This window comes from Chrysemys picta, chromosome 1 (assembly GCF_011386835.1).
Source record: "Chrysemys picta bellii isolate R12L10 chromosome 1, ASM1138683v2, whole genome shotgun sequence".
In the NCBI taxonomy this organism is placed as follows: domain Eukaryota; kingdom Metazoa; phylum Chordata; order Testudines; family Emydidae; genus Chrysemys; species Chrysemys picta.
Window position 1 is genome coordinate 190,101,633 of NC_088791.1, and position 13,975 is coordinate 190,115,607.

Consider the following 13,975-nt stretch of genomic DNA (forward strand, 5'->3'; position numbering starts at 1 on the left):
TGTTAAGTGAATTCCACAATGTTTCAACTGGTATATAACACAAAATGGCACACTTTAGACCAGCAGAGATATCAGGTGAATAGGTTTTATTATTCCTGTAGGCTTGAAAAAGATTTTCAGGGTTCCTTCTATACTAACCTCCCCTTTTTCCACACTTAACCCCCCATTTTTGAGGCCCTCAACACCCATCCTTTTAGCCAAGCCGATCTGGTCAGAATAGTCTTAATCAGTCTCAAGGACCCCTGACATGAGGCACGGCTTACCCCAGCAGCTGAACATACTGAGCCAAATTAATCACCCAGAGTGTCAGATAACAGCACTTGAACCTGGATCACCAGCATGGCAAAGCTGAGAAAACTCTCTGGCCACAACAACCTACTTTATCATAAATTTGACAGGAATATTGAGGTTTACCAATAATATCCTAAGAGTTGCTTCACATACAGAGTAGAGTATGGCTTACATTGCAGTTCATTACTTGCTGTCATGGGAATTTCTTTACATAAGTTGAGGAAGTCCGCCCTTCGAGTATAGTCAAGAGCTTGTTTCAGCACAGTAAAGAAGGGCTAGAGTTCCTCGGTTAGGCTATGCTTCAGCAAAGCATTGTCAATGGGAACTCAATGGGATTTAAACATATGCTTAAAGTAAAGATGTGTTTAAGAGCTCTACAGAACAGGGGTACTTTGCAGAATCAAGGCCTTAGTGCTTACAGCTGTTCCATTTAGGGTGACCAGACAGCAAGTGTGAAAAATCGGGACAGGGGGTGGGAGGTAATAGGAGCCTAGGTAAGAAAAAGACCCAAAAATCGGGACTGTCCCTATAAAATCAGAACATCTGGTCACCCTAGTTCCATTGCTTCATGTCAGCAGGGAATCTACATTCCATCCATTAATAATAGTATTAATAAGTGATTTAGTATAACATCCTTTTATAAAAACAGTGTTGTGACACAGAGTTTTAAAAACGTGGCTTGTCCATGCAAACTACAACTAACATCTAAAGATATTCCATGAATGACCTTGGGGCCATGTGAAAGTACAGCTGTCCACTAAAAAAATGTGGGGCCAAATGCATCCTTGGTGTCATTTCATTGACTTCAGTAGAGTGACACCCATGATTAATTTGAGTTCTTGAGTCCTGAAGGTCTCTGGGAGGTTTCCATGAACAATTTTTCTTGAGTACACTACACATCTCAGCTGACAACTGCATTGTAAAATAATATAAATTTTTACAGATATTTTCCTTTTTCACTGTTCAGAACTACAGATATGAAAGTTAAGTGTCTGGCTTTGCATCCCAGAAAGCTCTGACTCTGTCAAATAGAAAAGACATATTGTAAACGGAATTCTTGGAAAAGAACGCTGATGATCTCATTCTGTCCCTCTCTGTGGAACACGGTCTGAGATCTGCATAATCAAGCATAGTATTATCTTACAGAAAGGAGAAAGAATAGCTGGCATTTTATACAGTAGCCTTCTAGTGAAAGGATAAAAGCAAAGTTAGATCTGTCCCAGTAGGTTTATAACCTTACTAATAATGCTATCTAATTATGATAATATAAGGAGACGGATGTTTTTGCACAGCTGAGTCAGTGCAAAATGTGAGCACTCTTTGTATAAAGAGATACCACTATAAAGAGATGTACAGATGATGGTTCCGCTCAGGTGTAAACAGATGCAATGTTCATTGAACTCAATGGGAGTCAGTTATGCCCACTTGTTCAAGAGCTAAATTTCTTCTGATTTTGTTTAACTGAGTCTTTCCTGAACAATTCCAATGAAGGTGTGCCATTTGACTTGAAACATTTTAAAAGAAAAATTGAGTGACCAAACTAAGTTCTCAGTCCTTTTTCTTCCCCTTTAAACAATTTAATAGCAATGTAATGCTCATGAAAAGTGTTGGATTTAAGTCCTTTTTCGCCACAAAAAGGAACAAAAGGGGCCAGAACTTTATAGGATCATTGTGATATGCTGCCAATGTGCATCATTTCTGTTCCGGAGGGATTGTGTCCAAGGATGATGATAGTTCAGCTATTGGCATCTTTTCTGAAAGTGGAAACAAGAGTGTCAATTAGTGCAATTGTTGTGATTTGAACACTTGGTTTAAATTCATCCCTGGTGTAAATCCATTGAAGTTGGTAGAGCTATGTCAGGGATGAATTTAGCTCCTTCTGACTAGAAACTGGACAGTAACGGCCAAAGCATTTTTACATTGGCACCTACAGCTATCAGAGAATAATGCTTTTCAGTCACTACTGTCTTGGACTGGATTAAGATTGATGACCTAAAGAGAATATACCAAATATCACAATTTGCTGCATTATTAAGCATAAGAAACCATGGAGATAATACAGATGACTCAGAAATAATGTTTAAAAATCCCTGTCTACATTGGGTTTTTTACCATGTTTTGAAAACTGAGTTTTAAGAACATAAAAACGGCCATACTAGGTCAAACCAAAGGTCCATCTAGCCCAGTATCCTGTCTTCTGACAGTGGCCAATGCCAGGTGCCCCAGAGAGAATGAACAGAACAGGTAATAATAACCAAGTGATCCATCCCCTGTCGCACACTCCCAACTTCTGGCAAACAGAGGCTAGGGATACCATCCCTGCCCATTCTGGCTAACAGCCATTAATGAACCTATCCTCCATGAATTTATCTAGTTCTTTTTTGAACCCTGTTATAGTCATAGCCTTCACAACATCCTCTGACAAAGAGTTCCTGTGCGTTGTGTGAAGAAATACTTCCTTTTGTTTGTTTTAAACAAACTGCCTATTAAACTTGGTTTAAACACAGTTACACCCAAACTGTTTTCAGACATGATTCGGCATTGCAGAATTGTATTAAAACTGGATTCAAAACCATCTTTGGCAGTGTTTACACTGTCCTTTTTTCCTTAAGATTTCCCACCATCGCTACCACTGATACAGCTCCAGCTCCAGCAGCAGTAGCAAAGTGTAAGTGCTACTGTAAACAGCTTCTGGCCTGCCAACCACCATGTTCTTTCACCCTGCTCAGAGCAGGTCTAGTTGACAACATGGTTATAACATTGTAAGCCTTTCTACTCTACTCCTCTCACCCTTACAATTACTGATTACTTGCTGGAGCAGCACAATAGGAATAGTGGGATATTATTAGAAAAACCAATTGATGTAGATAAAGGTCTGAGTTTTTTAAAAATCGTTTTAAAGTAGCTTGGGCACATCTTTACTGGCTAACCAAATCAAGTCTGAAATGGATTTAGGCCCTGATTGAGGAAGGTATTTCAACATGTGCCTAACTCTAAGGACACGAGTAGTCCCTACTGAGTCTACTCATGTGCTTAAAGTTCATCATGTGCTTAAGTACCTTGCTGCATCAAGTCCTTAGTTTGAACTGTGTTTCAAAGGAACTCACCCAGGATTTTCAACCACTAATCAAAGCCCAGCACAGACATGGTCTTATTCCTGTCATATATCTTTTTTTTTTTTAATGCATCTATGACAAAAACCCAGTGCCGCTGAATAATTTCTTTCATGTATAGAGTAAAATACAGCTAAGAGTTTTGGTTGCTGTATAGCTTCATATCTTGTTTTCAAGACTATCCTTTTTGCCCGTTGTTCTAGAAAGTACTGGATGAATGCCAGAACCAGAGAGCCTGCCAACTCCTTGTCAATAGTCGGGTTTTTGGACCTGATCTATGTCCAGGAACCACTAAATACCTCCTTGTCTCCTTTAAATGCAAACCTAGTAAGTAATTTCTACAACAGGCGAGTTCATTTTTGTGTTTCATTTGTTTTGGTTATAATGCCAATGCAGAAAGCTTTGCATAAATCTACATGAAGTTTTCAGATTTTAAGATTAATAGCAGCTTGTATTTCTACTTTATCTTAGCTTTCCATCTTGTCTGCAATATTCACATGCTTGCTACCAATGTAACTGCTAGTACAGTTTGTCAGAATCTAAGACATAAAGTTAAAAAAAAAAAGGCTGAAAAAGCTCATACTTTAGAGAGGAATATTATGACATTTTTCACAAAAAGTGGTTTGGATTAAAAGCATACAAATGTCAAAAGGCTAGATACCATGGTGATGAGTGTGGGAAAAAATGCCTAGATAGCTGGAACAAAACCTCAGAATCTTTTGAAGTTCAGCCATAGCCAGTTTTTGTGCATAACAGAGATTTGTTTTCAGTGGACACATAAGAATAAATATACATGATAAACTATTTATATTTCAGTAGAACCTCAAATGCCGGTAGGTTCTTACAACAAATGTAAAGGGACAGTCATTGCTTCAATGGGCACTCATACAAACACAAGAGAAAAATAGGAAGGGTGGAGAACAGGGAAATAACAATCAAGAGTTTGAATTTTTTTTTAAGTTTTATCTTATTAATTAGAAGAGTGAATTCCAACTCCCCAGCCCCTAGCCATTATGTGCTAGCAAATTTTTTGTATAGTGGAAATGGGTCTTCGAGAAGGCATTTGCATTTTCAGAGGGTAGTGACTTTGCCACGCAGAGAAGATATTCCATGTATAGGGGGAGCATCATCGAAGCACAAGGGGGATTGTGGAAGGAGCAAGGAAACAGAGCATCAAGACTGGCAATAAGGAACAGGAGAGGGGAGAGAGGGGGTGACACAAGATACAAATAGGTGAAGAGAGACTGAATTGTGTAGGACCTCAACGTCAAGGACAGGAAGCTCAGATAAGGAATCACTAACTGTGAAATAGCACCAACACATTGACTCCCATCACTGATATTAATAGGTGAACCTGTCTTCAGAAAAATAAACATGTGCCTGCATACTTACTTTCTAGGATTTCTATCTGTTATATTTGTATGTATCCTGGATATTATATTTAGGTCTGTCATTAAAAAGCGTTTTCATTTTATGGATCTCAGTGGATTGGGATTTTCTTTGTTTTTTTAAAGTCACTTGATATTTTTCATCTACTGTAGCACAGATATTTCATATATATGATTGACTTTGTGATTTCACTTTTACAAAAGCTATCTAAAAGTATATTTAATGGAGTTTCCTGTCTGCAGAATTGCTTTAAGTAATAGGTTTCAAGGTGAGTGCGAACAATCTAATCTATCTCAACATAAGATTTATACTTCTCAGTATGATATTAACATTCTTAGGCCTGATTTTGGAAAACATCCCTATATTCAGGAAAGCTCTTGTGCATATGCATAACGTCAAGCCCCTGGGTCTAGACAGGGATAAATAACCTGTCCAGGTCAGCTGACTCAGGCACCGGGGCTGAAAAATTGCTGTGTAGCTGTTCGGGCTCACACTGGAACCCAAGCTCTGGGACACTGCAAGGGTGGAAGGTCCTAGACTTCGGACTCCAGCTCGAGCCTGAATCCGAATGGCTACACAGCACGTTTTAGCCTCGCAGCCCAAGTCAGCTGATCTGGGCCAACTGCAGCCATGCCAGGAGTCTTTTATCCCTGTTTAGGTGTACCCATTGTCTTCAAGCATGTGCTTAAGTACTCTTCCTAATTCTTAGATTTCAGCTTCATGTAGTTTTTAGTCTCACTAGGAATGCTATTTTTTCTTTATTAGTATGGTATAGCTACAAAAGTCTTCATTATATTCTTATCCTAGGCAACTGGGTTGGCTTGTCCGTATAACAGCTTCTGGTTTCTTTATTATTTGTATTGCGGTAGCCTCTAGGAACCTCAGTCATGGACCAGGATCCCATTGTGCTAGGTGCTGTACAAACCCAGAACATAGTTTTAGGCTGTTAGCCCCCCAGATCAGAACATTTTTTGTTTGCTTCACACAACTTTCCTGTTGTGCAGCACCATTTGCACTTCTAAACAACTAATAATCAGCGAGTCAATACAAAGAATGTTTAAAAGTGACTACTTTCTGTCTGCTCTAGTGCGGGGAACTGGATTATTCCCAAGGAAATCAAAGCTATGTCTCTTGTATTTCAGATGAAACGATTAAGTTTGTTTTATGAATAGATATGACGTTTTCGTCTCTCCAGTCTGATCTTAGTACTTCACATCAACATCCCTGATAACAATAAGGTTTCCCTTTGCCCCTTTTCAGCTGTGTAACCCCCTTTTCCTGTTTTCATGACCCATTTTGAAAGATGTTTAACAGAATGGGCTAACCTCCGCTCTCAGTCAGACCTGTGCAAACCCATTGCCTTCACTGGAATTAAATGGCTGTGGCTGAGACCAACATTTGAAATCGAACCATTCTTATACCACAGTGCCTAGAATTCTTTGGCGCTCACTTCAGCTGTATGCTGTGGCACCAAGTGATGCAGACCATCTATATTATTAATGTGTGGGCTGAGCCACTCAGCAACGAAGCAGTGGAGAATGTGGCCATGTCCTTTGGAGAAGCAAAGAGAGATTAGATTTATTGTAATGAGTATTTTTATAAAGCAGGCCATAGAGGATGAGCCAGTGGGAGAGAAGAATGGGAAAATTATTTTTTTAATTAATTTAAAATGAGGGAACAATCTTGAAGGAGTTAACTTTCCCCTCTGCTGTTTGGTTGAGTTCCTCCTTGTAGGTATGCCACATTTCATTAATTAACCATTAACAGTCCACCTCATAATATAGCATTGTTATTGGTTTCTATTTTAGCTGAACATAAAACCAAATCAGCGTGTGAAAACGAAGAACTGAAACTCCACTGTAAAGAGTCAAAGTTTCTTAACATCTATTCTGCCACATATGGCAGATCAGCACATGAGAAGGACATCTGCTCTACAGAAGTGGGCCATGCCCCTCAATTTGGTAAGTTTTAGTGTGTTTATACAGCCTTCTTAAAAGAAATGTGGAAATGTAGAAAACAGATAGAAAAGTTGATATGCAAGATCCACTGTTCTTTGGAATAGCATCTGATCAGCTGTTAATGAGAACTAGTATTTTTAAAAAACACAAAGTGTCCAGGCTGAAGAACAAAAATTACATCAGAAGTGTAGCTGAGATATAACATTTGCAGTCTAGAAAATGGTCCAGCAATAGTTTTAAAAGTTCTACTCCTGAGGTCTGTTGTGAATCTAATTAACTTGTAGTAAATATCCCTGTTTGCTTTCCCTTTCCCCCTAACCTCTGTCTGCTTCTGACAATGGTTAGGCAGCCAATGTGCTGTGACAGCTGCTTATAATGCTTGTCTTATCCTTGCCCTGTGCTCCCTGTCTGTCTGTACTCACTGTTGGCTCTTGTCTTATACTTGAATTGTAATGTCTTGGGCATGGTCCATCTCTTTGTTCAGGGTTTGTATAGCTCCTAGCAAAACTGAGTCCGGGTCCATAATAGGGGTCTATAGATGCTACTTTAATACAAATAAATAATAGTATTTGTCCTTAGACTGTGAAATTCCTTCAGGCAGGGACTATACCCTTTTCAAATGTATAGAAAGAAGGCAAGCAGTGGGTGCTACTGTAAATAATAAATAATAACCGGTCAATAACAAACTCAGCTGAGGCATGGCAGGAAATAGACCATTTAAAGTATATTATTGCAGCTGCCTTTAAGTTAGATAACCTTAAACTGTAGCTATGTGAGTGCTTAAGGCTAGTACAAACCATTGAATAAATGAAAGATATTCAGTGGGTGACATTCAAGATGTTTGGAGAGAATTTCACTGTGAGGACTAGCACAAGATCTGTGCACCAGTCAAGTCCCACTGAAGCCCTGTATTGAGGGGTTCAGTGGGATTTAACTGATGCATAGAATTTGTGGTGGCCCTCTGCACAGAGGTATATTTCATCCACTAGTGAGAAATACTTACAACATTAAGAGGGGATCAATAATTATTCTACAAAACCATTTGTCTGCAAGCCAATATTTCTATTTAGCTTTATATGTACTATTAAAAAGTGTATTAGCTGAAAATTATATTCAGTGCTTATACAAAAACTCAGTAAAAAATCAATACCAATAAAGCAGATAAAAGCTTATGATTATTTTTATGCAAATGGTTCAGATCTTCTGGTGGTACTACAAATCGGCAGTGCATGCGAGGTCATGTTGTGTGGAGGATGCCATTTTGCTCTTCAAAATGAGATCCTCCATGCTGTCTGGGAGTCTGGGAGAAAATAATTCGTTAAAATAGTGTCATGCCAGCAAAAAGTCTGGGAACCCCTGGTCTACATGCAAACTTGCACCAATGTAATGAAATTGATTTCCTAAAACTGATTTTGTTGCGGTCAGTGCACCTCTGTGTGTGGCTACACTAATGGCAGAACAAAAAAGGCTACAGTCAATTTAGCTAAAGTCAATAACAAAATGATTTGGGCTCAATTAATTTTTGCTATTTTTATTAGAAAATAAGAGTACCTGCACACTGACTTGCAGCACAATAATTAAATTAGTTTTAATTTACACCTGTTGTTATCTCTGTTTGACTTTGTGTGCAGATCAGCCCTAAGACCTTTGAATCCTACAATTTCTTTCTTTGCCTCATAGTGCAGACATGAGAACCTTTTAGTTTACATCAGGGAAGAAATTAGGTGAGGTGAAATGCTGCCCCCACCGAAGTCAATGGCAAAACTTCCAATGGAGCCAGGATTTCATCACCATTCAGTCGTTCAGTACTGGGTCAAACTGCCAGTGGTGTTGGGTACTGAATTAATTAGAATCTTTTCTAGGTTTTGGTGACCTTGCATCCCATTGAATAGAGTTGATAAGTAACTCATTACAAGAAGCAGCTTAGAACTGACACTATTATAGAACTATTCTAAATTCTCCCTAAACTTGTAAAGCCGATTGACTGATTTTCAGAGGCTTGATTCAAATGGGGCCCAGATAAAATACATAACACTTTAAGAATTAAAAACAGATGCAAAAAGCATACTCTCTCATACATAAATACAAGCTAAGAATCCTCTAGGCCAGTGTTTCCCAAACTTGGGATGCCGCTTGTGTAGGGAAAGCCCCTGGCAGGCCAGGCCGGTTTGTTTACCTGCCGCATCCGCAGGTCCAGCCAATCGTGGCTCCCACTGGCCGCGGTTTGCTGCTCCTGGCCAATGGGAGCTGCAGGAAGTGGCGGCCAGCACATCCCTTGGCCCGCGCCATTTCCAGCAGCCCCCATTGGCCTGGAGCAGTGAACCACGGCCAGTGGGAGCCGCGATCGGCCGGACCTGCGGATGTGGCAGGTAAACAAACTGGCCCGGCCTGCCAGGTGCTTTCCCTACACAAGTGGTGTCCCACGTTTGGGAAACACTACTCTAGGCCATGCTGAATGTTCTGTTATTGTTTAGTTTCCCCAGCCCCGAAGGATGAAAATGAGATCTAAAGCTGTTCTTGTTCCAAAGTTTGAGATGTTATTGCCCTGATTCTTTGAGTTGCTGAGCCCCTTTATCGATTCTGCACTGCCACTTCTGCTTCTTGGAATGAGCCCCTCTGAGGGCCAACTCCAAAGGCACTACTTGAGCAGGAGTGGCAAGGGGTCAGGGCCTCTGAGGATTTGGCCCAGCTGAGTTGATGGGAATGCTCAAAGTCATGCTTACCAGTGCAGTTTAGCTTCCTATGCCTTTAACAAGGGAACGCAGGAATTGCCATAGGTCAGACCAGTGGTCCTTCTAGTCCAGTATTCTGTCTCCAACATTGGCCAGCACCAACTGCTTCAAAGGAAGGTGCAAGAAACCCTGCAGAAGGGCATTATGGAATAACTTGCCCACAAGAAAAATTTCTTTCTAGCTTCCATTAATCAGATGTTGGGCTTATGCCTTGAAGCCTGAGTGTTTATACCCCATACATCTTCAGTGGGACACCAGAAGCATTAGCCTAACTCTACCTCTTGAAGGTCATGTTCCCACTGACTTCAACAGGAGCAGAGTTAAGCTAGCACTGAGTGCTTTTGAAAATCCTACCCTTCATGTGTTCCAAGAGTAGAGTCAGTTCAGATCTGAGGGAGGAACGCAGGGCTTAATTTGTAATGAAAGAGGTGCCTGGGCTCAAGTAATTTTTTTTTTATATTCATAACTGATGCAGCAAGCCCAGAGGTGCCGGGGCTATGAACTGCCAAGCCTCGAGGTGCCAGGGCTCAGCCCTGGCACAAATTAATCACTGGAGGAAAGGGGACAAACTCCAGAAATATTTGAACATTGTATTCAGAAAAAAGCAAAGATTTTCATTTCAAGCAGGACTATTCAAACTCCATATTGACAATAGTATTTAACTTAGATACCCAGGGATCATGGTGAGATGCATGGTATAAAACCTAGACAGATATTTTGATTTAGAAGTGTGTGTGAATGTCTATATCTACAGATGTACACGTGATTATATCGCTTGTGTCTGCATACATATCAAAGCATCCGAATTGACGGAAGAAAGTTAAATCCTATTTTGTGAAGGGGTGGGGAGTAAGAGTGGATGAATGAACAGAATTAAAATCAAAACTGGGTCAAAGGGTCTTATAAGTGAACGCCCTAAAAAGCTGAAAGGGAAAATGTTGTGCCTTTGGTGCTGTTCTCCCACTCTGCCTACAGTCTCAAGAGAACACAGGGACGCTGGCTAACATGGTTACAGCTGTGTTTACAACACAGTCAGCTACTGATTTCAGACCTGCTCCCATTGAAATAAGAGTCCTGTCCTGGATCTTGGGTGGAGCAATATCAGGCCTCTTTTTTTTTTTTTTTTTTAAAGAAAAAATGACAAGTCAAAAGATATATAAGAAGACAAATACTTAGAACTTGTGGGCCCAATCCTGCATTCCTTGCAACCCAAAATTTCCATTGATTTCAACAGGAGCTTTGGGGGTACAAGGAACATAGAAGTAGGTACTGCTATATATGATACACATAACAATGGGGAGGGAGGAAGGATGGTCTAGTGGGGTAGGACACTGGGATATGGGAGATGTGTGTTCAGTCCCTGCCTCAGGTATTGTGTGTGACCTTGGGCAAATCACTTAATCTAACCTGTTCCTCAGTTCCCCACCTGTAAAATTAAGCTAATACTTCCCTGTATTATAGGGGTGTTCTGACAAGACAATCCATTTGTGACTGTGAGGAGGTAATATACTATGGTGACATCATTATCCAGATAGAAAAGAAATATCTGTGCAACTGCATTTTAATTATCTTTAACATGTTTCTACATTGTATGGCAAATATATATTGAAAGTCACTTCCTTTTTGCACTAAGATTATCAAAAGCATCATAATAGAAATGAGAACTTGTTGAGCTCAATTTAGTGAGGCACAATTTTGCTTAAAAATTCATGGTGCCAGATATTTTTAAGATACTGTAACTGGGCTCAGCCAATCCAAAAGTTTGTAGCAGTTTCTTTCTGTATACAGCATTGTCTTTTCTAACATGTTCTGTTCTTTTCTTTTTTTTTAATTCCTAGTAACATGTGAATGGGAACAAGATGTAATAGAGAAAATTTATTAGCCAAAGGAAAATAAAGCATTGTGCCAAAACATAGGTTACCATAGAGAGTGCAAGGAAGCTTCAGGTCAACAAACACTCCTAAATTCATAAATTACTCTTATTAACACATGAAAGTACTTGAAAGAAGGGTTGGTGCATAATAGATAGCCCCTAGCTGAAATGTTCAAGGTAAGATACTAAAATGTACTTTTACACAGATTACATCTATTCTCCCTTATTGATCATACACATACATTTCCTGAAGCACCAACAACCTAATTATGACCTTGGATATGTGTGCTCAATTCCCACTGAGGTAAGTGGGAGTTGTGTGCATGTTGCTAAGGGAAGAACTTGACCCTAAATCGTTTATTCATTAATAATCATCAAAAAGCTTGTGGCTTACATAGTAAGGGGTATGTTGTCCTCTTGGTGTGAGGGATTTCCACATGTAGCCCTCTGTGCACTGAGAGGAGAACACCCCCTAAAGAAGTAAAAGTACAAATCACTGCAGGCAGCTCAAAGAATATGCCTACACCGTTGTAATTATACCCATTATTAATTATACACTTTTAATTTCCAGAAATCATGAATAGTTTAATGCAACCAGAATCTACGAAATTGCTAGACATTTAAATACCAACAATTCAGCGATCATTCAATGTAGGGTGACCAGACAGCAAATGTGAAAAATCAGGACGGGAGCGGGGGGTAATAGGAGCCTATATAAGAAAAAGACCCAAAAATCAGGACTGTCCCTATAAAATCAGGACATCTGATCATCCTAATTCAATGTAATAAAGGAAACCTTCAACCATTTTGCTGCAAATTCAAGAGCACTTCTTGTCAAGAGCTGACGTACAGAGCTATGTAAAGGGAAGCAATTTACAGTACACAAGTCTTATTGCTCCTACAAAACCCAGGGACCATGCTACCTATTTTTGAATATCATCTACTAGTAATTTATGTATTAACTAATTATTTGCATGCACATAGACATGGAGCACTCTTGGAGCACTTCTCACCATGAACAAACTGGAAAAAATACTTAATGCTCAGGGCATAGTATAGACACTGCCAGGAACTGCTGCATGCCCACAATCAGATTGTTTCATGGGACAGCTGTAAAAAGGGGAAAGAAAAAGGGAAAACTTAAGAAAGTTGTGAGAAGAGAGAGATCCACAGTACCGGCAGGAGATTACTGGTGTTATTTAAAGGCAGGAAGAGAGCAGCAGCCATTTGGAATCCCCTTCCACCCCTCTCAGTGCTGGGAGTTGGAGAGGGAAAGAGATGACGAGTCATTAACCAAACTTTTTGAACCTCAAAAACAGTTTGAGATGGGCAAAAATTGGGGGCCAGTTTCCCTTTTATGTGATTCAGTTTGCACATCCCTAGTTCTAAAAGCTATTGTTTCTTGTTTTCAGTTGGTTATACATGTATTTCAATATGTTTCCCTTCAAAAAATACTGTCATTGCAATCCAAGCAGAACTACTGAGAGGAGGAAGTCCAATCCACACTCCTACCTGTTTATTTTCCAGACATGTCCTCTTTGATCTGTTCTCCCTCTGAATTTAATTATAAAGTCAGCATTTGCACTTTTTGAGGTGAGAGCACCTGGTTAACTGCTCTTGCTGTAAACCCAGGTTACAAACTCAACTATATGGATGCTAGCTGTGCAGTAATGTGTTTCATTAATGTATAAAGGCTTTCACTAGGAGACCAGCTTGAGAATTTGTGGGGTTACAACTACTTCTTCCAGTGACTACAAATTTAAAGGAGTGGTTTCCTGTACTAGCCTAGGTGTCTTTGTTTTTTGCCTCCTCCTAGCAGCAGACAGAGATAGGAAAAGAACTTGTTTGCTGCATCAGCACCGTTGTTTGCTGTCTCCAGCAGGTGGAATCAATCTTGATGCTGATTTTGCTGTAGACACCTGATGAAGGTTAGGCTTTGGGACTGGCACAAATCTGCACCATGTCTCAGAGTGCTGGATTTTGCATTTGAATTGCAGCACTGTCCAAGATGTATGAGATCAGAAATATGAAAATAGCTTCCTATTGCCTATGCTGTTTTGTGTGGCTCATGCAGTACATTAGATGTGAATTTGCCACCAAAAGGCAGGAGAGGCTTTTGATATGGGGAGGGGATACATCTTCTCTTTCTCTTCCTCTTTTGGCTACTGGAGTTGACTTTACTCTTGGAAGTTGCAGAGAAGGGGAATGAATTGAATTTTTCCCTTCCCACCCCAGCAGTCATAGCCTCTCCCACTGCAGCTTGTCCAAATGCCTGCTGCTACATCCAACCACTGTGGAGAAGTTTCTGCTGAAATAATTAGCAGTAAAATAGTTAACAATTATAATGTTTAAAACATCTCATTAGGTTTCAGAGTTGACATCCTGTTGAATGGGCAGATTGCATCCATGCTTTGTTTACTCACGTACTTGGATCTGAAACTGAAAGGTATCAGGAATATGTTTCATGAACACAATGTATTCTATGTATTTGCTACAGTTAGCAACATAGCTGAGTGTCTTCTGGGCCCCATGTAATATGCTCCTGCATAAATTGCCATGTTATTGTCCTTCTTTTGGAATTTCCAGCATTAATGTGCTCCTGAATTGCATTGTTTCCCC

General features: G+C 40.0%; 1 protein-coding gene and 1 long non-coding RNA gene across 6 annotated transcripts in view; one reads left to right on the plus strand and one right to left on the minus strand.

The window, feature by feature from the left end:
- Positions 1–13,975, plus strand: part of EVA1C (eva-1 homolog C) — a 69,460-nt gene that overhangs the window by 31,497 nt on the left and 23,988 nt on the right. For 4 of the 5 annotated variants that reach the window (XM_005283915.4, XM_042855759.2, XM_042855760.2 and 1 more), the window contains exons 3-4: positions 3,608–3,731; positions 6,602–6,754. In XM_005283915.4, coding sequence (XP_005283972.1) covers positions 3,608–3,731; positions 6,602–6,754 — 277 coding nt within the window. The remainder of the gene's footprint in view (positions 1–3,607; positions 3,732–6,601; positions 6,755–13,975) is intronic. The other variant, XM_024102763.3, reaches the window with a different exon arrangement.
- Positions 104–13,570, minus strand: LOC135977271 (uncharacterized). Its single transcript, XR_010594681.1, has 3 exons — positions 12,869–13,570; positions 11,751–11,828; positions 104–2,045 (listed from the first exon to the last, which is right to left on the minus strand). It is a non-coding gene; the product is annotated as an uncharacterized LOC135977271 (long non-coding RNA).